Source organism: Schistocerca gregaria, chromosome X (genome assembly GCF_023897955.1).
Source record: "Schistocerca gregaria isolate iqSchGreg1 chromosome X, iqSchGreg1.2, whole genome shotgun sequence".
NCBI classification, from domain to species: Eukaryota; Metazoa; Arthropoda; class Insecta; order Orthoptera; family Acrididae; genus Schistocerca; species Schistocerca gregaria.
In genome coordinates, this window is record NC_064931.1 from 426,188,209 (window position 1) to 426,214,329 (window position 26,121).

At 41.3% G+C, this 26,121-nt stretch overlaps 1 protein-coding gene across 1 annotated transcript in view; it reads left to right on the top strand.

Moving 5' to 3' along the window:
• The window catches only part of LOC126298116 (Down syndrome cell adhesion molecule-like protein Dscam2), a 337,586-nt gene that overhangs the window by 255,693 nt on the left and 55,772 nt on the right, over nucleotides 1-26,121 (top strand). Inside the window, exon 6 of the mRNA XM_049989436.1 lies at nucleotides 8,679-8,963. Within this exon, the coding sequence (XP_049845393.1) occupies nucleotides 8,679-8,963 (285 nt within the window). The remainder of the gene's footprint in view (nucleotides 1-8,678; nucleotides 8,964-26,121) is intronic.

Here is a 26,121-nt window from a genome sequence, read left to right on the forward strand (position 1 = left end):
AGGTGCACTTAGTTCGATGCAGATGAACTTTTTCGATATCATTTTCATCGCTGTGATTAATTACCTCTCCAAAATGGTCGACTACACGTTTACTGGTATGCATGGCTGTGAATAATGCATGTCTTGCAGCTTCCGTTTTTAAAATTCCCAATGGGCTCTGACTTACGAAAAATTTTAGGGTGCATAGTTACAACCTGCAACAATATACTTAGTCAAGGAGTGGTCAAAGATGTAAAGCCGATTAATGAATGACTAATCAATTGAAAAAAAGTTGCTTTCCTTGTTATTTTGTAGATGCTTCTTTGACATCCCATGAGACTTCTTATCTCCAAAAAATGGTTCAAATGGCTCTGAGCATTATGGGACTTAACATCTATGGTCATCAGTCCCCTAGAACTTAGAACTACCTAAACCTAAGGACAGCACACAACACCCAGCCATCACGAGGCAGAGAAAATCCCTGGCCCCGCCGGGAATCGAACCCGGGAACCCGGGCGTCGGAAGCGAGAACTCTACCGCACTACCACGACTCCATGTGACTCCTTAAAACTGATCCACAAAATTTTTCCTTCGCTATCTGACCAGTAGTAGCTTCAATAACTCGAAGCCAATCTTTTAAATTTGCGTCTTGAAGCCAAGAATCCCAAAACTTTTGCGTATATTGTGGTTTCGGTACGTATGAAGTCGTGAAATAATACCAAACACTGAGAATCACAATTGTATAGTGCACACCAAGAACAACGAAAGTCGAGTTACTTTTTTGCGCATCTGACGTGACGCATTCTGCGTTAGCCAACAAGCGCTCTGTCGTTATTCGAAGCCACGCGGCGTATCCGCGTGGTCTGAGGGCCCTTGTCACTATTCGCGCGGATCCTCCCCCCCCCCCCCCCTCTCCCCCCGTTGGAGGTTCGAGTCCTCTCTCGGGCATGGGTGTGTGTATGTTGTACTTAGCGTAAGTTAGTTTAAGTTAAACTAAGTAGTGTGTAAGCTTAGGGACTCATGACCTCAGCAGTTTGGTCCCTTAGGACTTCACAACGTTTTTGGTTATTCGAAGCGACAGTGAAATAAGTGAGCAACCATTGTTTGAAACTGATTGCTGCACTCCCTGCACCTGCGCAAGTCGCCTTCGCTCATGAAATGAACCATAACTAGTTGCCACTAAATACTGTTCATTCTACAGGGAATCCGCGCATGTGGTCTATGCAGTATGATGGTTCGTTTGATGCCACATAGTAAGGCAACAGTGCTGTCTTCGTAGTAAAAGTTAAATACTCCTGAAATCAAATAAAGTAGAAATAACATATTTCGAAACACGTAAATAGCTTAGTGGTTGAGAGACCGTATTTTCAGTAACTGAAACTGAATTCTACTAAACCACAATAAAATCCAGTAGCCACTTGAAGCAATATTTCGCCATTAAAAGGGAGATACAAACCACCAGTTTTAGTGGAAAATCCCCAAAGTTGGCAACACTATGACAGATATATCTCTACGCAATTGCCCGCAGCACAGCTAAGAAATGGCAACATCCTTACAATTATTGGCAACCCTGTAATAGTGCAACTACTTCCGCATGTGGCCCTGAATCGTTCCGCTGTGTTCACCTGGAGCTCCCTTTCGATGACTTATGCTACATTATCCTCACGTAAGATGATACACTGAGGCAGATAAATTGATTTTGGGGCTCCAGGAATTCCGTACTTAACATAAGTAACAAGTGTTCTTATCTTTATCGTTGCGTTATGAGGATTAGAAACCGTTATTGCGATGAGAGAAAGTTGATCCCAGCTGCGTCTCCTTATCTCAGTGGTTCCACACATGTCTTGTGATACAAGGGCAGTGTGAGTTCTCAGTTCTAATTGGGAAACAGACAAATAGACGCTTGGTTATTATTTTCCGTGTTATTTACTGCAGCTGAAAACCGCTAGAAGAAATTCTTTACAAAATCTGAGGAAGACCTTTACACATAAAGTCTTCTCACAAGCTCGAATCAGTACGCTGTGTTAATGGTCATAGATGTCTGCTTTGGGAATGCCACGTTTCTTCACTATATAAACGTGTCTGAAGAACTTTTAACCGACCATCAACCACAGGAATTCGAATTATGTTCGTCATATAGGACCCATATGTCAGGGTACTAGTTACGAAATGAATATATGAGGGTTGGAACTTAAATAGTGGCAACTATTTATTCACAACCGATACAAAAGACTTACATGTTTGCACCTGTTATTGCCATTCAAAGTAGTAACCAGCGTTGTGTAGAACCAATGGAAGGTGTAGTATATCGTTAGCAGAGCCTGTTCTGTTAATGGTGCGAATGGAGCGGTCTACTGTCTGTCGAATCTCTGAAACATTTCTGAAACGAATGCCACGAAGTGGTTCCTTCATCTTCGGAATCAAATCAAAGTCACAAGGACTTAAGTCCGGGGAGTATTGCGGATGGTACAGTACTTCGCAGTCCCATCGACCGAACAGAGCAGCCACAGCTTGCACTGTATGCATTGTCGTGCAAAATGCTGGGTGGGTTGTGCAGAAAGTGTCACCGCTTCTTTCGCAAAGTTAGTCGGAGGATGATGCTCCGAAATCGGACCGTAATACTGTGTATTGACGATCTGCCGTGGAGGAACGTAATCGCTGTCGTACACGAGAATCGCCATAAGTTTAAACCGCTCCATTCGCACAATCAACACAACAGGGTCTGCTAACGGTATACTAAGCCTTCCACGTCGCTGGCAACGGGTGCTACACAACGCTGGTGACTATTTTGAAGGACAGTAACAGGTGCTATCATGTAACTCTTTTGTATCGGCTGTGAATAAATAGTTGCCACTATTTAAGTTCCAACCCTCGTAGTTCCTCTGTCCTAAATCTATGAGAGCAAGCCTGTAGACATTTGCTGACACCGACGTTAGCCACTTCCCCCCACTCTGGGTAGCTTCAGAAATTGCCAATTTTGTTGGTTTGGATCTGACTGAATGCCTTAGACATCACTTTAATGAGGGCCCAGAGAGAGAGAGAGAGAGAGAGAGAGAGAGAGAGAGAGAGAGAGAACAAAAAATTCCAATATGTCATCGATATGACCTAGCAATAACGTAACAGTATCCACGTACGCTCGCAACGAGAAAGGTTCTCCCAATGTCTTCCAACCATATAACTGATCACCAATACGGCGAATCAGAGGTTCTAAGGACAAGACAGAAAGGGATATAGAGTTGGATTCACCTCCGGTAAGCCTCGTCGAATTGTGTTCTGGGAAGTAAGTTGTCCATTCACCACGACAGATGCTTGAATACCAGTAATACCAGTAACTAGATTAGATAATACCGGGTACGCAGTGTGATTGAGACCGGTTGACTCGAGCACCCGCAGAAAGAAGCTGTAACTAACCCTGTCAAATGTCTCATTAAAATCAATAGAAAGTAAGTCTCCAGAAGCAGAAGTAGCTGCAGCTACCGAGACGACGTCATGGCATTCAACCACAGAAAGCAGGACCGTGCGCCGAGGCACGCAGCTTTGGTGCGTATTGACAAATGGCTAATAACAGGCCGGCCGACTGTTTTGTGATCTAAATTAAGGAGTCTGATTGGTGGAATTTACATAAAGTTTCTTAGGAATACCGTTGAGTCCCATTGATTTTTGTGATTGTGAACCAATAATAAGGGGATATATATCATATCGAGTAAAGTCACTTAGAAATTTATCAATTAATGCAGGAGTAACCACGCAATTCAGGAGAGGAACAAATGAATAAGGGAAAATCGTATCAGTAGCACGGTCGTCATAAGAGTCAGTAACGTAATTACAGATCGCAGGGGAAATATCACGTTGGAACGTCTGTACGTGACCATCGATGTGAGTGAGGGACGCGATATGCTCTTTTTCGGCAACCCCGCAAACCCTATAAGATGAAATCAGGAAGTCAATTCAGCCAGTAACAATTTGCAGGATTTTGATCACAACCTCAAACCTTCCATTTGTTCTCTATTTCACTGAAGAAGCTTCCCCTTAACATGATGGGCATCAATAATCCTTAAGGTAGCTTGCTGGCACCTTCATAAATTTGTCATAAGATCCCTCGCAGTCTCAGCACCGTAATGCATTAACGCTTTCCCGCTGAACTGTTTTGAATGCCTTGACCACTATTCCATAGGAGAAGGATAACGTCCTGGAAACGCAAGCTGCGAGTCCAAACGTGTCGAACGATAATCTTGAGGGAAGGGTCCTTTAAGAGAGATGTGTTCAACATCCTTGGGAGACGATATAATTTTACTGGTTGCGGTACCTAATTTGAGGTTTCAGAGACGGAAAGTGATCAGTGAAACAAGCGGGTATCACGTTTATCGCTAACCGTTGACAACACACAGAACGAGGAAGATGAAAACGATAGAGTCTGCTGCTGGAGGAAGCTGTAAAATGCGATTACCTGACGAGAGGTGGATAGTGACACGTCCATGCATCTCGTATGTGCGAAGAGCGCACCAAATCGTCAAGTTCTTTATTGAAATTGAAGTTCTGGGTATGATCTACATGACGCAAAACACAATTAAAATCTCCGCCTAACTGTAGGTTCTGCTAAGTTGAAAAAAATAAATAACATACATACAGTTTGCAAAAACGCACTCGACCTTCGGAACGACCAGATACTGTAGGGGCATAAAGAAGAATTAAAGTAATGTCACAAAAAGTGCAGCCTATCCCTCGGCCATTGTTAGAAACATCTAAATCGGTCAATGGTATTCCCTCTCTGTAAAATAACGCGGTACCAGTGGATAGTTCAGAAGTGTTATTTAAAAAATGTAGAAAAGGCAGGAATAGAAAATTCATCAACTAACACTTCTTGCAAAACTATCACGTCTGCAGTTAAATCGTAAGTAAACTGTCAAAGTACCGCAAGTCTAAGATCGTAACTAATACTGTTCACATTCTAGGTACGAAAGGTACGGGTCTGCATCTAGTTGTTACTAAAAGGGTTCAGATGATTACTTGCAGTTGGCCTTTAAGCTCTTCTATCACAGCCCACAGCCCATGGCAGATTCAACGGATGAATTTCATTGTAAAGTGCGGGATCCCTCTCTTCCACCCTCTTTCTCTCTTTTTTTTCGCGATGCCGCGCTCAGGTTGGAAACCTTGTTCGTTGCAGCTTTGCGGGAAGGCGCGTGCCACCTGGGGCAACGTGAGGGGATGGGGGGGGGGGGGGGGGGTTCTGCGGAAATTCAGTATCAGGTGTAGAGGACACACCCCACTCTTCCAGGGTGGGTGGTGCGACTCCTGAGAATCAACGGTAACGAAAACTAGCCGTATGTCTTTTGCCTTCAACACGTGTTCCACTGGCACTCTTATGCCTATCCGGATCTGATTGGCAGCGGCCTGTGGCATGGTTTCCCCATCCGGGGTCGCAGAAGAAGGGAGGGAATGCGTTACAGGCTCAGGGATACTCTGCATGTCTATCGATATAGTACGAAGCTCCAAACAGGTCCATCCTCACGCGATCCCGAGAAGATGGTAACAGCCTCTGAAGATACATCACAGGGGTTTCTGGACGCTTTCAAATCTTGAACAGCAGTCGACATGTTATCATGCGGTATGAACTCAGTGAAGGAAGCGGCCTCCTCCAACAGAATAGTTCCAGTAGAGCATAGAAGGGAAGAGGAATCGGTGACTCCTCACCATCTTGCGTACGTATTTGCTTGTTTTGAAGTAGAAGTGGCGGCGAAGCATCAGCTACTGCGGCAAAGTCTCTAATCGAGGTTAACGGTGGAAATTCACTAGGACGATCAAGAAATGGCTCACGTTGCCCCTCAGGAAGTTGGTATGGGCACAGCGGCTGTCACTGGCGGAACGAGGTCCCCAAAAGTCAGCCTTTTACGATGTTCGTAAGTGGATTTAAAGACGGTGACACGATGGGGACAGTTTGTGAGGTAGTGACCACTCTCATTACATATAAAACAGGTCCCTACTTGTCCTGTGTAAATTACATGTGCGTGGTATCCGAACACCTGCAAACAAGAGGAGATATTCCGTTCTACCACGATGTCCACGGATCTAACCACTGCAAACTTGTAAACTACGACGGGCGGACCAGCTTTCCCGCCGTATATTTTTCATGTCTCCAAACGGAAGCAGGACGATCTTGAGAAAACTGTCATCAACTCTGGACGGAAGTTAAACACCCTGGCATTCCTATAATCCACCACCGCACTAGACAGAATAAGCGTATTATTAGAACCATCACGATAAATGAAAGGGACTTGTTGTCTGTGCCACAAAAGGAGCCTTCCAACTTGTAGTGAATCTACAAACTTGACATAAAACACGCACGATTCATACTAGAATTAAGCCATGTGAACCTTTTCTGAAGTTAACTTCATCATGTCTATAAGACAGTCTTAAATTTCTAACGAACCTGGTGGCACATGCCGCATGGAATTGTCAAAACTTTAACTGACAGTACCTGTGCGTGGAATGTTCCTGGGAGCCACTGACGACATTACGGTACAAGACAACACCGCTTCAAAATTGAATCACGAACACGAGTCGCAGAGAGACGAACAGTGATGCTCCGTACGCAAGGACTCACACGACACTCGCCGGCCGCGGTGGTCTCGCGGTTCTAGGCGCGCAGTCCGGAACCGTGTGACTGCTACGGTCGCAGGTTCGAATCCTGCCTTGGGCATGGATGTGTGTAATGTCCTTAGGTTAGTTAGGTTTTAGTAGTTCTAAGTTCTAGGGGACTAATGACCACAGCAGTTGAGTCCCATAGTGCTCAGAGCCATTTGAACACGACACTCGAGGGAAACAAGGAAGCTCTCGAGACCGTACGGTAGTGGCGGGAACAGGCAGAACCTACTAGCCCGACGTGCGAAACGGGAGTATCGCTAGACCGTGGGCGCAGATGCAGCATAATATCTTGAACAGGATACAATACTTCCTTCAGGAATTGTCACAAATGGTTCAAATGGCTCTGAGCACTATGGGACTTAACATCTGAGGTCATCAGTCCCCTAGAACTTAGAACTACTTAAACCTAATTAACCTAAAGACATCACACACATCCATGCCCGAGGCAGGATTCGAACCTGCCACCGTAGCAGTCGCGCGGTTCCGGACTGCGCGCCTAGAACCGCTAGACCACCGCGGCCGGCCGGAATTATCATAGCTTACAGTGTTGCCACATTGTGCAGACAGCCGGATTTAGAGAATTATCTGTGTGGCCCGTTGATTTGTCCCATGTTGCGATTGACACGGCTTAGACCTCGCTGTGGCCAGCCGCCAGCCAGATTTTAATCAAAGATTGTGCATGCAGTGAGACTGTTAGTGAACACACACAGCGTTGTGCCATGTGCTAGACCAGGCATGGACAACCTTTGGTGACTCGCGGGCCTGATTCACATATTTGCTCAAGCTCAATGACCACCTCATCACATGAAACAACAGCAGCACTCTTTGCACATAATCTCAAAACTCTGACATTAATGTTTTTGGGGTATCGCACCGGCATATATGGAATCTCTTTCCCAGTGCGTCACACTAACAAATTATACCTCTTAACACACATTTTTAAGAGTGCATTCATTTTACATTCACCCTGTTTACAGAAGTTTACATTTATTTATGCGTCATGAACATTGTTTCTTTACTTACAGTATTTTACAATAGCTGTCTTAAAAACGTCCGTTGCGATATTCTGCAGCACCTCGTTCTCTCTCCAATTTCTTCCGAGAGTAGAGTGAAACCATTTGGACGGCAAGTTGTCTGAAACCTGGTAACTACTTAGGCGGTTCCTTCTTAGAGCGAAGATGTGGATTGCGTTCCACAAACAGCACTTATAATACTCAGGTGTAAGGAGTATATGAAAATAACACTTTCTGAAGTACTGAAAGTCAAAATAATGTTCATGGAAGTATTGAAACTCAAATGCCTAGAGACTTTCATTCTTACATAAAAGCTCCAATACACAAAGCATAGTATAACTAAGACTTAATGAATGCGCAGAAATGTATCCTTCAAATCAGCTTACTTCATTTAAAATGAAGTTCACTAATCACATATACGCCAACGGCCATTCATGTAAGGTGTTATCTTCATGAGGATAATTTTCATACAACTTGTCTCCAGTGGATTATTTCCCTAAATTTACAACTTTTTTTGTTGTTTTCAGGTCTGTTTAATCAATGAAAGCTATAGTAGGCTAATGTTCATTGTATTTACAGGTCTTTTACCACAAGACGACAAGAACGGAATGTCTTATTTATACTAAATAAATCCCGACTGCAGTTAAAATATAGTATTATGCTTTAATTTGTTTATTATAATAACCGTAAACACTGGCTACACTATACTCAAAGAATACATAACATACTGATTTCAGTTTAATTCACTGAATACAGCTTTGTTCGTATTACGCTTCCTGGCATTTCCCTTCAGCTTAGTATTCACTAAATGTTATTCAGATACTAACTAACATTTTCTCATTATTAAGTTAGTAAGCAAATTTTAAAGTTTCTCCTATACGTGGACTTATTTTGGGGGAGAATTAGAGACGAAATTTAAAATAAATCGTTTTCAGAAATGTACCTAGGCCTATAACTATGTACAAATTATTCTTAATTCTTTTATGTACAGTAGACTTTATTTTGAACTAGTTATCAATAATGTTATATTCTTGCATTTTTCAGAACCACCTGAAATTGACCCCATAGCTGTGAAGTCAGATTTACAAGAAGGAATGAGAATGCATCTTACATGCGTTGTCAGGAAAGGAGACTTTCCTATCAGCATTCATTGGTTAAAGGACGGAGCTGTTATTTCCCGAGACCAGGAAATATCTGCAAAGCCATATGATGAATATTCCAGCATACTCAGCTTCACTCGACTTGCTATTAGGCATACTGGAAATTATACCTGTCAAGCAACCAATGCTGCTGCTGTAACAAATTATACAGTGGAAATAATTGTTAATGGTAATTTTCACTGAAACTTACGTTAAAAGTTTCACATCTGGTAATGATATTTATTTCTTGACCCTCTTGGCCTAAGACGTAGTACATTTTAGTTTATGATCATTACTGCTGTCTCTCATTGGTCATTTTTCCACTTTAGTTTGCGATTCATAGTACTTTATAAACTAAACAAGAATACAGTACGGAGTTGGTGATGGGAGTATTGCAACTTCCACACAAGAGAACCAAAACAAAAATATAATTGTCATCATACTTAGTAGCTCTCTCACTTTCTAGCTAGCGAACTCATTTTTAAGTGGTTTTACGTTACGCTGCTTTAGGCAGTCTTTAGTTTTAGATATGACGTTTATGTGGTTATGCATTGTATCACATTAATTTCCTGCTATGTTGTGATCTAGAATTTTGGGAGTCATGAAAATGCACCTGTGATTTCAGGTAGCCTAAAAGAAAAGAAAATTAGAAGCGCATACTGGGGTCAAGACAATAGAAACACAACGTAATACCATCATCTCTTAATAAATTAGAGCATATGCACTGAATGATTTACTTTGCCATGAGCACAGACGACTATCACAACAGTCATTTTTAAATAATTACATTGCAAATCATTCTGCAAGACTGACTGCAGACCATTATGAGTTAACTGAAGGAGATAACCTTGCACTCGGTTTTGAGTTCACATAGGGCCTTTCTTACTTCTCCATTGTATATGGGAATCATACACTGTTTTCCTGGCCAAATAAATTCATTTATGTTGTATAACAAGGAACTCAAAATTAGCATCCTCACAGAAGTATTATATTGCAACAAGGAACAGTATAGGGACTTGCAGCGATGAAGTTCTCACAAAACAGCTACTGAGCGATCACAGAACTGTCATTATAGAAATTACAGACGTGTGACCTGTGCATTCAACTTCACCAACGAAATTACATTAACTTATAGCTTTTTACACATTTAGCTTATGGCAAGGTGCTACACTCAGCAAATTTCTGCAATTAAATTGAAGTACAGTCCTCTAGAAACAAATGGAACTGAGAATATACGAAGCCAAACTGTACAACAAAATCACTGAATAAGTTTGTGTTCTTATTTAAACGTCAGATGAGCAATATAAATTATGTATCTGGTGAAGTATTCTGATTTCACTTCTGAAATTAACATCTATTAATTCTGTATCTGTAAAACAGTTATACAATTAATTTATTTGAAGTTGCAAACAGAGAATGTAAAAAAATCTCGGTTATCCGCAACACTTTACTCAAAATCTAACTGAAAGTATATCCAGTCTGATAAAATGTCAGTCTGCAGGTAGCAGTACGTTATATGAATTATTAGTTCTAGTTGTGTAAAGTAACCACTTTTGATTGTTCTTATACAGTATGCAAAGCTAATATATCATCCAAATGTGCCGACATCCTAACCGGCATACCTACAGTTGTGCTCGGAAAAGAGCAGACACCAATGGCGTACGCTAGTACATTCTTACAGCTTCAGCACTGCACTGAACAAAAATTCTAGCAACAACTAGACAATGATCGACAGGTTAGCTTGACGAATAATTGCCAGTTAGCAAGGAATTATTCAGTGTAATGTGTTTGAATTTGTTCCTTATTTAAATAATTCTTTCTGTGCTGATACAACAGTGTCTTAATAAACATCACTATTTTTTTAACAGTAGCGTGTCAAGCACTCGTAATCTTTTGTTTAATTTGGAACTTTTTGACACCAGATCCCCTCGACTGATTTTTCTAAGAATTTCTTATGTGGAATGAAGTAAAGTTCTGTTGGATAAAAACTTTGAAGTTTACGCAAAACTATCTTACATTGTTCTCCATAACATTGCAGGAATTTGAGCCTAATAGCGTATTTGTGTATATTATCAATGCAATATTAATTGTGGGCCTTATGAAACTTCTTCTTCTAATTAGTTACTGAAATCTCACTCTTTCTGATATTCTAATAAAATTGGAGTTTTGGATTCAATGTCAGTTTAATGAAGTAATGAGTGCTGTCGACAAGGGATCTCAGATCGATTATATATTCCTAGATATCCAGAAGTCTTTTGATGCCGTTCCTCACCAGCAACTGTTAATCAAATTGCGTGCATATGGAGTATCGTTTCACATGTGTGACTGGATTCGTGATTTCCTCTCAGAGAGGTCACAGTTCGTAGTGATAGACGGTAAATTATCGAGTATAACAGAAGTTATATCTGGCGTTCCGCAAGGTAGTGTCAGCCTTCTGCTGTTTCTGATTTACATAAATAATATAGGTGATAATCTGAGCAGCCCCTTAGATTGTTTGCAGATGACGCTGTAATTTATCGTCTAGTCAAGATGGTATACTCAGTGATGAAACAAAGCAGTAGGCTTTATCAGAAATATCGACCCTTAGAAAATGCGTCTAATAGTTATTTTAAATACGACAGTATGCCATCTTAGACACTGTATAACACTTAAAACACTTGATAATGGCACTTTGAAGTCGAAATCATGATTGTGTAAGTGTAAATGTAACACTGCAAATAAACAATAGTTTAATGGCTGTACGGACTTGAAAGAAATAAATTACGACTGTGGCCCTGCATTATGAAAAAATTATTACAGTGCACATGATTTTTGTGCTAGCAACGTTGTCTTGAATTTCATTTTTTGTGGCTATCGTGAGTGTCAAAAGTCCACTGACTGTTGTTTTGATTTTGGAGTGACATGACAAACCCAAGGTTCACTACCAGACACAGTTCTGTTTAAGAGTTCATCTCCCTCGTCTATGTATCAGGTAAGAAATTTCAAAGAACTTCCAAGGCGCTACGTGTTGTGGGCAGTCGTAAGGTTTTTGGACACCCCAGTGGCAACACAATTTGCGAAAATTTGAGCAATTTGTGACAGTATAATGCAAAACAGTTTTACAAATATGTGAAAGCTCATCACAAAGCATTCTTATTGTGAACTATCTGTTTTAACGAATTTTCACATTCGCTTTCTCAACGAAACAATCATTGAAAACAAAAGGCCACCCACTCTGTGCTTTGTCATGAACATTGCTTAGTCCATCACTGAATTTTCTTACCCACTTTGTTACTATTCCATCAATCACTACATTTTCACCATAAGTCTCTACAAGCTGACAATGAATTTCAGCTGGCTTAACATTACGAACATTAAAAAACCGTAGTACAGAACACACTTCATAACTGACTATCTCAGAGATTGTCTTAAAAATTTTGAACTATCACCAGCAAAATAAACATAACCTAGTCCGGCTGTAATAGCGTCGGTGGAAATACAATGAACCAGTATATGACAGACCGAAATGGAGCTCTTTTCGGACACGCCTTTTAGTATGGGAGGCATTGGGGTATCCTTCAACGAGCCACAAGAACTAGGAGGCACTCGAAATCGAAATCGGAATATAAAACGAGGGACATTGCTCCTGGTGGCGGGCGTTCCTAAACTTTAGTATGTTTCTATCCTGGTAAGCATTTCAACATGTACCGGTTCATAGCACGAGCAGTCTTTAATAAACCTTCCAAGCTATTCACTTGTGGTAAACGAGATGAGGCATCTACAACAAATATGTCTTTCGTGTTTAGTCATTTGGGCCGAAAGTAGGTGGGAAATTCTTTTGATACACAAGTAGTGTTGCTTTTCGCCCTTGTAAAATAGTAACAAATCTACGTGTTTGGGGTGCTGACTGACTAATTTTGTGGATTGCTATCACCAACATCCAGGGTGTATAATGAAGTGAATTATCAGAGTTCTGCGTTCATAATTTTTGTAGGTTCTGGAGTTTTCCGAGGATTGAGCTCCCTTGGAAACTGGAATGCCCACAGACATCAGATGTATGGTATGTTTGCATATTTTGGTTAATTTCTATCGATAGCTAGAAGAAGTCATACAATCCAAAACCAACCCACTCAGCAGTATTCTGAGCATTAACGCATGATATTTTTAGCGGCAAAATATCTCGGAAGAGAGATAAAACTGGAGCCGCCAAAAGTGGATAAAAGTCAGGCGAGTATATATCAAGGTGCAGTACACAGCTAAGTGCCAAATCGGATCCTCTTTATGCATTTCGGAGAAATGCTTCTGTGTGACGCTCTTGCCCCTAAAAGCTGTAAACCACTCTGCGGTTTACTTAGCCCACAATATTTCACCATTTCCCCAAATTTGGACAATGATCTGGTGACATGGCTCGTTGTCATCAGTAAAAATTCCTTTGTTGTTTAGGAACATAAAATCCACGAATGTCTGTAAATGGTCTCGAAGTAGCCTAACATTACCATTCCCAGTGAATGATCGGTTCAGTTGGACCAGAGGATCCAGTCTATTCCACATAAATACACCCCACATCATTATGGAGCCACCACCAGTAGGCACAGTGCCTTGTTGACAACCTGGGTCCATGGCTTCATGTGGTGTGCACCCTACTTCAACCCTGCCATCAGCTCTTACCAACTGAAATTGAGATTCATCTGACGAGGCCACGGTTTTCCCATCGTCTAGGGTCAAACCGATACGGCCACGAGCTCAGTAGAGGCACTGCAGGCGATATCGTGCTGTTGGCAAAGGCATTCGTTTTGGTTGTCTGTTACCATAGCCCTTTAACGCTAGATTTCGCCGCACTGTCCTAACGGATGCGTTCATCGTACGTCCCACATTGATTTCAGTGGTTATTTCACGCAGTGTTGCTTGTCTGTTAGCACTGCCAACTCTACGCAAACGCTACTGCTCTCTGTCGTTGAGTGAAAGCCATCGGCCACTGCATTGTCAATGTCGAGAGCTAATGCCTGAAGTTTGGTATTCTCGACAAACACTTGAAACTTTGGATCTCGGAATATTGAACTCCCTGAAGATTTCCGAATTGGAAAGTCCCATGCGTCTACTGCCAACTACCATTCCACGCTCAAAGTCTGTTAATTCCTGTCGTGCGCCACCTTCATGTCAGGAATTTCACATGAATCACGTGAGTGTAAATGACAGCTCCACCAATGCACTATCCTTTTATATCTTATGTACGCGATACTACCGCCATCTGTACATGTGCATATCGCTATCCCATGACGTTTTTCTTCACCTCAGTGTGCAACGAATGCTGTGTGAATAACTAAAACAATAAAGAGTTTTAAAAAAAGGTGGTATTTTCTGATAATCCAATTTAAAAGTATAAGTAAATTTTCTGATGCACATATATAATCACTAATGTGTCTGCCACACTTATTTCTAAGACTCCAAATATCTCGGCAGTTATAATCTTCAAGATTTCTCACTGACACACTTTTGAAAATATTATGAAGCGACAACACTTTTTCAGTCTTTGACGTAATCTGTTGTGCCATTATGATCTTAGATTCAGAGTGATGTTATCATTTCTTCATACTGCAATCTGTCATCATCCGACAACTTTCCATGGTGATGGCGCGTCAACCACATAGCTGTCCATTGAACCTTGGTGCTTCGTATTGTACAACGGCCTGCTGAAAAGTAACGCCTCCGCCTTTTCTGTTCTGTTCTCTATATCGGTTTGAGTATTACATCTCATGCTTATTACTTGGTCGTCTTTCCCAGTTCGATGAAGCAAGTTGTAGCACTCTGCCACTAGAGGGCACCGAATTCTAACGTGTATTGTGGCGATGTGTAACATGACTATATTGGTACATGACAGACCCTCAGAAAACTGAAACCGCAAATTCAAAGTGTTTATCGATACATGCAGCGCCCTCTGTTTCAGTATGGTAATGCCAGACCACGCACGAGTGCTGCGACACCTTCTGCAATCTGGGCGCCTTGTGCTCACTGTCATAGTTCATCCTCCATGCACTCTCGATATAACGCCATCTGATTTGCACCTGTTTCAGAAAGTTAAAGGATATCACTGAGGACTTTATTTTGTTGGTGGTGAAGCGTACCCAACAGAGGTGAAGTTGTCGCTCCGTTAGCTAAGTCAAACATTCTACAGTAACGGTATCGACATACTGGTGTGTTATTGGGAGAAATGTGACTGTCGCTAGGGTGAGTATTGTTTAGAATAAATACTTAGACCTGAAGAATAAAGATGTGAGCTGATAATAAACTTGGTCGTATTATAAAATCGTTACGACTTTTTATATAAAAAATTTGGTGGCATCACTTTTCGGCTTGCCCTCATATTAAATGGTTTGGGTGAAGCGACAGTAATGGAAAATATCACAATACTCATCCATGTTGTCAAATTTAGTGAATGCAACAACTTTATATACATACTGTCTACACTTATTGTAAAAGCCCTGCACAACCCTGGACGTTTTCACTTTGAAGTATCATCGTGGAATGCCTCTGGTGTGAAACAGCACCACCACATTTGTACTTATCGCTATAAAATTCCTGTGAGACGCAATTAATTAATACAATCATGCAGAAGTAATGCCCATACCACGCTACTTAAAGGAAAATTGTCTGATGACTCAAATTCAGTTTGTATGACTATGGGGCCTGTCTCAATAATATAGCTTTGCTTTGAGCAGTTGATCACAACTGGAGCTAATTCTTTAAACTTCTGTGCGCTCAGCATGCATCCAAATTGATTGTCTCATAGTAAGAACAACAAACCTTGAGTACATATCGTACAGTAGACCAATACCAGTCAAGTTGTAGATCTTTGTATGGGTAATATAAATAATTTTGGAACGTTGTTGCATCGATTATATTACAGTCGTCAAATACCTTGGAATCCCTGTTTGCATTCCCTCTCCTGTCTGTCTGCAGCACCAGAATAATGAATATATGGCCCTCACCTGATACAGATATGTGCGGTAATTTCCACACCGACATATCCAAAATACTTTTCTTTCCTGCCGCTTCTGTCTCCTGAATGTATGCATTATTATCTGTAACACCTCAAAGGTTAATCAGTTCTTGTTTGGCCTTTGTAATGATGTATTTATTTTCCTCAAAGAATGCCATGAAGATTTTGAGAATGATATACATACTAAAATGATTACTTACATATTCATGTATGATTCATCCTACATTTTGTAGGGCACTGAGGTCTGAAATTGATGTGTGTGCGCAAGTTTTGAGTGTTGATGTGATTCCAATATTTCTTGTTTGGTCAACTTCAATGTCATTAAGTTTGTATCATATTTCTTAAAACATAAAGGTGAAGACATAGTGTGTAAGTATCTATTTTTCCTCTGGAGGGCTTTCATCATTCTTCGTAGATCAACCCTGTCGGCGGTTCGAGTCCTCCCTCGGGGATGGGTGTGTGTGGTGTCATTAGCGTATGTGTAAGCCTAGGGACCGATGACCTTGGCAGACTGGACCCGTAGGAACTTACCACAAATTTCCAAAATTTCTTCGTAGATGTGCCTTCCAAGTACAGAAAACTACGGCTCACAAGTGTCAAATCATCTTGATGTTGAATCAGAATTCTCATCGCGTCATTATTATTGAACACTGGCAAAGCAAAAGGTTTGTAGGAGATATATTCCTGACGATTGATCTGTTCATCGTGTGGAAGCTGGAGGTGTTATAGGTTCCAATACCACTGAATTGAGGAACTCGTAATTCTGACTTGTTATCACGTTGCCCTTCTGTTGCGGAGTGGAGTACTGACTGGTGGGCAGATTGGTTACACTCACAATGCTGCTTCAAAAGAAGAAACACCACGGTTTCCTGTCCTCGAAAATCGACTATATTCCCGTCCTGGTCAACAATGCCGAAACCAAGGTGGTATAATGACTGAACAGTCACTGGGAGGTATACTAGATTGCTCACCAACTCAACAAGTCTGTGTTCTCGTTCCACTGTAGGGAAAAATCCGAAGGTAGTACGTATGAATCAGCTGTAACACGCAAATCTAAGTTGCTGCATTAAGTGCTTTTCGAAATAATGTCCTCCTTTCAATGTATGAACCCTGTTGTAAATATTATGATGTAAATGTACGATGCTTGACTGTTATACAGCACTGTGTTGGTTGTAAAAAGTAAAAAAAAAAAAAATTATTTTTACTACTCAAAATATTTTTTAAAATAATATGGGTAGCAAGTACTTGGTAATGTTTTAGGAATCAAAAACGCTGTCACTATGTTATAGTCTCCATATCTCTTCATGACTGTTATTTCATACTTTAATGAGGAGGACACAATGTGTGTCCATCCATTACAGAGCTGTGTGCCGAATGTGTGGCCACAGGCTATTGGGACCTCCTTTAAGCTGCAAACTCTCTCTCTCTCTCTCTCTCTCTCTCTCTCTCTCTCTCTCTCGACATGCGACACCATCTGATACTTATCCACATTTTTTCTGTGAGATTGGAGGCAGCTGCAGCGATGGTGATGGCAGCGAGTGTGATTGCAGAGGTGTCAGGGGTGGCAGCGGAGATGTCAGGGGTGGTAAAATTACACGGTGTAGTGGCAGCAGATAAATTTAAAAATACCTGCATTCTGTAAAGCCTTAAATTCGGCTAATATTGCATTCAGTCCAATAGGATAGCTAACATTCATAGGAATTGCTTCACTGGACTCAGCCTCTACATGCTTAACATGTTCTACACTTATACACTTTGGTATAGGTTGATTACAGTCATTGGTACACTGTTCCAACAGCTACATGGTTACATTAAATCTGCTCAAATAGTTAACAAAATCATTGTACACGCCTCTACATATGGTCACCAGTAACAAAATTTGTCTGTCGTGATCAGATCATCTAAAGTCACAACACCTGAATGTATTAGATATATGTGCCCCATGAAGTTAATTCTAGCATTGTCTTCATATACATATCTACTATGGAGACTTTACATAGTAATATTTCAATGTCTATAGCAGTATGTAATGGATCATACTCAAATGTCACCTTATTCTTTATACACCCCATCATAATGCACAGATATTCCCACTCATACCACAAGTGTGGAGCTTTGGCATCAACACATTCCGTATCTTCAGCTCCAGTCATCACACCAAAGTCTCAGTGCGGTGTTAGTCCCACATTTCCACATTTACATGCATTTGTAGTCACATTATAAGTGTTGATGAACAATGGCACCCTTGAGAGACTATCCTGCGGCCCTGTAAGCTGTGGAAGTACCAACAGTGATGGTTGGTGCTGCTGCAGCTGTGGTTCAAAATAATCAATCGATACAATGTCCAGTAAATCTTGATGAATATCTGTGGATTGTTGCTGAGTCACCTCGTCCAGCAGATCCACTGGCAGACCAGGGATATGTTGCACTGCTGGGAAAGAAAACATCAAAACGTAATTACAGTACAACTGAATGTACACTAAGGTAAAGATATGTGTCAAGGGACAGTGATATGCACATGTATAGATGGCCGTAGTATCGTGTACACAAGATATAAAAGGGTAGTTCATTGGTGGAACCTTCATTTTTACTCAGGTGAATCAAGTGAAAAGGTGTCCAATACGATTATGATTGTAAGATGGGGATTAACAGACTTTCAATGCGGGATGGTAGTTGGAGCTAGATGCATGGGACATTCCATTTCGGATATCGTCAGGGAGTTCAGTATTCCTAGATGAACAATGTCAAGAGTGTGCTGAGAATACCAAATTTCAGGCATTACCTCTCAGCATAGACAACACTGTGGCCAACGGCCTTCACTTAATGACTGAGAGCAGCAGAGTTTGTGTAGAGTTTTTATTACAAACAGACAAGCAAAACTGTATGAAATAATCGCAGAAATCTATGTGGGACATACAACTAACATATCCATTAGGACTTATGGTGAAATCTGATGTTAATGGGCTATGGCAGTAGACAACTCACCCAAGAGCAGTGCCTCTCCTGGTCTCAAGACCATTACAGTTGGACCATAGGCGACTGTAAGACTGTGGCCTGGTTAGATGAGTCCTAATTTAGCAAGAGCTGATGGTATGGTTCTAGTGTGACACAAACCCCAAGAAGCTATAGACCCAAGTTGTCAACAAGGCACTGTGTAAGCTGGTGGTGGCCCTATAATACTGTGGGCTGTGGTTACATGGAATGGACTGGGTCCTCTGGTCGAATTGAACCGAGCATTGACTGTAAATGGCTATGTTCATCTACTTGGAGATCATTTACAGCCATTCGCGGACTTCTCGTCTGGGCTACAATTGTTCACAATTACTTTGAAAAACATTCTGGACGATATGAGGAAATGATTTAGCCACGCATATCACCAGACATGAATCCCATTGAATAATTCTGGGACATAACTGACAGGTCAGTTCGTGTATAAAATCCTGCACCAGCAACACTTAAGCAATTATAGATGGCTATAGAGGCTATAGAGGCTTGTTGACTCCATGACATGTTGAGATGCTGTACTACGCTGGGCAAAAGGAGGTCCGACAAGTTGTTAGGAGGTTTGACTTTTCTCACCTCTATGTATTTACTAATAACAATATTAATAATTATAACATTAACAGATGATTACTTTAAAATGTAACAGTCTTATTCTTCTTATGCCTGGCGTATTGGCTGGCGCCTGGCAGCAATTTATCATTTCACTATCACCATCAGATTTTGAATCAGGAGGTTTGGGCGGCTGGATTCATAATACAATAAAGGGCAGGGGAAGGGATAACGCGCTTCTAATTGGTTTGGACTGCCTATTGGTCCAGGGGGAAGGGTGGAAAGCGAAGGCGGAGGGGTACAGGTGATCCTGACCAGATGGTGGCTATTCCCCAGGTCCAAGGGAGTGGGGATGGTCTTCAATATAACTAGTACAAATGAGTAACCTGACACCAGAAAACCTTGTCACTGCTCTTGAGATAAGAAACAGGTTATAACAGGATTTCGGCAGGAACCAGCACTGATGACCTGTTTGTGGAGAGCTGATCATGGCTGGAGAAATTGGTAGCCAGCTCAGTAGAGATTTACATTATCCTTTTGTTTCTGTTTTAAAAATACATTTCATACCATGACTATAGAACAGGTTGTGGGAGTATGAATTGGAAAAATGGCTGAAATTTGTATTAGGAGTAGATATTTATTTTTAAACATTCTAATCACTTTTGTCACAAAGGCGTTGATTGAGGCTCTGGTGACCTCAACAAATAGCACTGTAGTTGTAACATCACTACCTACTCTGTAAAGACGTTCTTAGCCATTTGCACAACACTTGTTTGCGTGTAACTCTTACTGGAGAACTTTTGTAGACTGTCCAAGACTAAGAGTTACCAACATACCATAATCTCATATCATATGATCTAGGCTGGAAACCCACACTGCTCAAGACTCACTGAACCACCCCTAAAATTAGTGAAGCCTCCTTGCTGGGATATTGTCCCTTAAGCTTATTCTTCAGAAAATAGCACACTTGTTAACAGTTCTTGAATGGTATGGCTACTCAATGGGGATATAGTCGGTGCTACAATGAAAACCAAGTCTGGAATGCTATTAATGTTATCTGTGACAAAGTTCAATAGCATCATATATCTCCTCTTCACAATACCATATTACTTTAAACACAAAACACAGAAACACAAAAAATATATTGTAATCTCTACAGTACGACCTGGGACTTCGGGCTGGGTGATTGTCTAGTCACTGACCTACTATTAGTTCAAATAATTCGAATATAAGTAGCTTTCTTCAAAGGAATACATTTTTTCTTTCATTTTTGCTTTTGAACACAAACAGATTCATTAAAAACATTCAACGAATGTTACTATGTTGAGAGGCTGCCCCAGCCATCAAGATAGTGTTGGGTTCACGTATCATAGGTTAAATAACAAAGTCAGTTAAGGACACAAACTTTTTCCGGTGGTGCTTTTTACCTGATGTCATTGTTGTGGAATCAGCTACTTGCCCACATTCCTGGCTCGTTACCCCACAGTAGCAAGTATTATAGCTCACACCCCTGCACTGATATGAAGTTTTTTATTACATTTATCGCGTGTATGTACACTGGATTACTAGTTTCTATAGGACTAAGCTGCCGCCTTCAGATCCATGGAGCACAGGTTATGAAGTCATGGTGTACAACAAATGGTATGATTGTTGTCGTACCATCGAAACGGACTCATAATAAAAGCAGAGTAGCTGACAACCAGCGCAGACACATGTGGCACTTCTTGATGTGGCCACCCTTGTATGACTCTTTCTTGCCACGAAGACACAGCTGTATTTTGTAATGTTCTCCTCTCTTTTTATTATGAGTCCGTCTCTACGGCACGAAACAAACGTGCGGTTTATCGCACAACGTGGTTTCATACCCTGTACTGTGTGGATCTGAAGATGGCACCTTAGCTCTGTCGAAACTAATAATGCACTGTAAATACAAGCGCTGGAGGAAATAAAAAACTTCATGTCAGAATCTTTCTTTACAATTAATTAATTGGTCACTCTCCAGCAGCTGACAGTGTCAGGTATTTATAAAAATGACTAAGCATTTTGTTCTCAACCAGTGGAATATGTTAAATCATACTGAAGAAGTTGGGTACCTTGAAGGGTTAATAGGAGACAGGTGTGGAAAATTATCAGGTTATTTCCTGCCTCTTATTACTCAATAAATTGAACAGTGCTGTTGAAAGCTACTGTGTATACAAACAAATTGGCATCATCTGACGTGGGTCACAAAATAGCTACATCGAATCACATAATCAGATTTGAGGTGAGGAGAGATTTTAAGTCATCCATCTCTGACATGCTAACGGCTACATGTAGGATTAAGAGGCCGGCGGAAGTCTACCTGTGGATTTTTAGATAACTGTAGTTGGGGACAGTACTAAATGACTCAGATGTCAGAGTCTGTAGTGGCTTTTGATCTCCTTTTAATGCTTCTTTACGTGTTTATGCAAACATTCCCAAGGGCATAAACACTGGTTTATAACTTGAGTCGTGGGACACACACAACGAAAATGTAAAACACAGACGATGCTTGTGTCCTTAAGCTATTCCAGATACTTCAAACCAAGTACCAGAACAAGTGGCCACACTGTCCTAACACACTTTTATGATTAAAGTACACGAAAAAACGTCTAAAAATTTTACTGGAACCACGAACCATTGTTGGAGCCCGTTACTATTGCTACAATCGAACCCTTAGGTTCAGTAACACGTCACAATGAAAGTGACAAACAGATATACAAGAGTTGTACAAAAATATGGATGCATCGCTAGAAACGTACTTGACCCCGAACGGCACCTGTGCAATGTCTTCAAAACGTTGCAGGTATCAGTCGTGGTTAGAACAGTGTTCTGTGTAGTTGTGAGTGCATCATGTCTGAGATAAGTGAATTCGAACGTCGACAAATTGTTGGTGCTCGTGTGATGGGTGCTTCTGTAACCAAGGCAGCCGACGTGTTTCATGTTTCAAGAGACGTCATATCGAAGATTTATTCTGCGTACAGGGAAAGCGGAAAATATTTGCTGAGTCACAACACAGTCGAAAGTGTGCGCTGAGTAATCGTGACAAACGGTCATTGAAGAGGACTGTTACGAAAATAAGAGGACGATAGCTGCAAAAGCCACAGCAGAACTGAATGTCACACTCGCGAACTCTGTCCACACCAAAACAACACGAAGGGAGCGCCATAAGCAGAGAACTGAAGGTCGAACTGGAATTCCAAAGTCACTCATCAGTGAGGCAAATGCCCGTAACAGGAAAATGTGCTGCTGAAGTCATAAAATCTGGGCTGTGGATCAACGGAAGAAAATCATTTGGTCGAAAGAGCTTTGTTTCACACTGTTTCCAACTTCTGGTTGATTTTACGTGCCAAGAGTGAAAGATGGTGGCGATTCGGCGGTGATTTAAGCACCCCAATCGTGATATTTAGTGGGCCTCGTTGGTACTCTGCAAGGTCCCATTATTGCCAAGGATTATATGACCGTTTTGGATGATCAGGTCCAGCCTACGGTACAATGTTTGTTCCTCAATAATGATGCTGCTTTTCAAGATGACAGGGCCCCTATTCACACAGTCTGCATCGTCCAAGACTGGTTTTGTGAGCACTAGGATGAACTGTTGCATCTCCCGTGACCATCACAGTCACTATATGTCAGTACTATTAAGTCTTTGTGGTCTGCTTTGGGGGATAAGGGTGCGAGATCGCTGTCCACCTCCGTCATCGTTTCCTGAACATGAAACTATTTTTCAGGAAGAACGGTATGAGATTCCCTTCAAAACCAACATTCCGACGACTGGAAGCTGTTTTGAGTGCTAACGGTTTCCCTATACCGCACTGGGCATGATATTGTGTTGTATTACTGTTATTTCTATATTTTTTTCCAACACACGTATATTGTCACTTCATAGCGATCGGTTTTTCAGATAGCTTTCAAAGTTCATTATGCTGAACTTTTGATAAGAATTGTTGTCATCCGTAACTAGCAATGAGCTAGTCCACTGGGATGGCTTTTTATATTGTTTTCGGTACGCTGAGCTCTGGGTGGTGTCTGCCATGGTATAAAGGGACGGTGGATTTCGATGCTGTGCTTTGGAGACTGTTGTTACTGTGTCGTCACAGGGTTCACGTACCACATCACAGTGTTCCCTTACTATGTTATGTGCAGGATCCAAACATATGAGCTGGCTAAACATCTAAAAATACTGTGATGTCCACATGTTTGATACTGTCAGCATGATACATGAAACTCAGGAGACGTTCTACAGTGAGTTCAAGAACTTGTAGTGTGCAATATGATGGTTACTTGACTTGATGTCTCTTTTCATTCTCTCTTTCCATACCACACACATACGTGTAAACAAACACAATTATTTTAGTAGTGGCTACATCATTGGAAGAAAAATTGACAGTAATATTCAAGTTTAATTTGAAAATAGTTTTTCAAGTTATTCCAGTTTGAATTCATGCTCAGTTAGGTTTTGTATCCAATGTTTATAAACTTTTTCTAAGTTAACTACAGTGTCGACATAAGTGCAACTGTGGCTTAAGTCACAGAATCGCTTGCCTAATTTCAGTTGAATTAAATCGTTATGAAATGACACAAGAGACTGACTAACAAAACAAGTGAAGCACCCAGAAAGAGATGAGTAAATAAAATGAAACTTTACAGGTTGACAAGGTATGCGATGTTATTTTAGTGGTTCCAAAATCGAGTCAAATTTACAAAAGACTCATCAGACTATGTTGACTTATGATTGTTACTTGGATCCTGCTCTGGCCTGGATGCATGCACTAATTCGGTTGAGAAAGGTGTCGTAAAGCTGTAGGCTCTTCTTCTGAGTAAAGCTTGCCCACAACTATTGTAAATGACCTTGAAATCTCGGGTACTGCGACCGTGGAAGAGCTAATATTCTAGCTGGTCTCATACGTTCTCTTGAGAAACGATTTTTGTGATTTCACTGGCCACAGAGTAACTTAGCATCACGCAAACAGTCCACAAAGACACATGCCATGTGTGGACGAGGGTTGTCCTGTTGAAAAATGACACCACGATATATGAGAACCCAGAACGTCTGTGACATTTCATTGTGCTGTCAAGAGTTCCCTCAGCCAGCCGGCCTGAAGTGATACCTGATGGTTCCCCACATGCTGATGCCATGAGCAACACTACTGTGCCTGTCTTAAACACTGGATGAAGGCCGCTGCCATACTTACCCACGATGGTCGTCCGGGGTACAGCAGAACTGTGAGTCATCACTGAACACAATGTGATTCCGTTCATCAGCAGCGCATGCTTCCCGTTCACGGCACCACTCAAGACGCACCCGTTTGTGTTTTGGTGTTAATGGCAGCCTACACACGGCGCAGTAATTCCCTAGTGAAGCTGCTGCTCGTCTCATGCCAGTGGTATGAGGTGACACATAATCTTGCAGGGAATCTGTTATTCCGGACTACAGGCGTAATTGTGAAGGGGTTCTGATGTGCTTGGTGTGCAATACGGTGATTCTACTTTGTAGTAATTAGACATGATCTACTGCAACTTCGACGACGATTATACTTACCCTCTCTTTACATGCTGTCCCACGCTGGGCCACTATCACCTCCAAATGCCCCACGAATCTGGACATCGTACGATTCAACCAAACAACCAGCTGTAGACCCACAATGAGCCCACTTTCAAACTCTGTCAGATGCCGATAACGTTGTATTACACGAGTATGTGGCATCTTCATGTCCATCACAGTGATCACTCAACATCTAATGTTGTTAACACGTCTTGCATACCCCAACAGGTGTTATAACAACTCAAACACGAACAACAGTGTTGTATTCTGGCAACTGTTCTCCCTGCCACAGAGAATTGCAAGTCTATAGTCTGATTAAAATTGCTCGGCAGTTGTCACTGGCCACTATGTTGCCGCATCGGCTGCTGTCTACCACTTGGTTATAGGCGACACACAAACACGGTAGGTCACTTAACGAATGCTGTTAATGTGTGACAAGGAGCAGTGTTGGAAGCGGCCGCCACGAGGTATGACGGAAATGGGAGATGCTCTGTTTATAGTTAATTTTAAGAGACCGATGACCAAACTACAGGAGACGACGCGTTTTGTAGGACTCAGTTTAAACTCACGTCGTAACGTAACAACAATCTCGCGATGTGCAATGTATCCGAGAAAACGGTGGTCAACAGTCTGCATCAGAACAAAAAATCTTGATTTTTATGTTCACAGCGAAAGGCTAACCTCTAGGAGCATACTCAAGCTAGAAAAAGTTCAGTTTCAGCGCTAAGAGCAAAATGTAATTCCTCGCTATAATTGGTTTCCTGAAACTATGCTCACACTGGCTACATGATCTGCTGCATTACCAACCGAGGAGCAGTCCTGGTTGGCACTTGGTTGCAGATTATAGACGAAACAGGTAGACCCCAAACAAATAAACGATGATAGGAAGAAAAATAAAAGCAAGTAGAAAAGTCAGTACCACGATGAAAATTTCACGGCAAAGTATTAGAAATAAATAGAATTACATTTAATAAAATTAAGTGAATAATAATAATAATCGAAATGTTTATATTTTATTTTGTATCAAAAAGAATTCGCTGGTATTAACGATATTCGAACCTACGAGCCAATCTCTGTGATTATAGTATTATTACATATGATGCTATATGGCGTTTTGCGCACAAGATCCAGTAGTGTTTGGTTAGTGCTGTGAATGAAACGTTTGTATTTCGTTTCAACAGGCCTTGTGCATTTGTGTGTATGTGTGTGTGGGTGGGTGGTTATCATGTGTGATGAAATAACAAATAATAGTTCCAG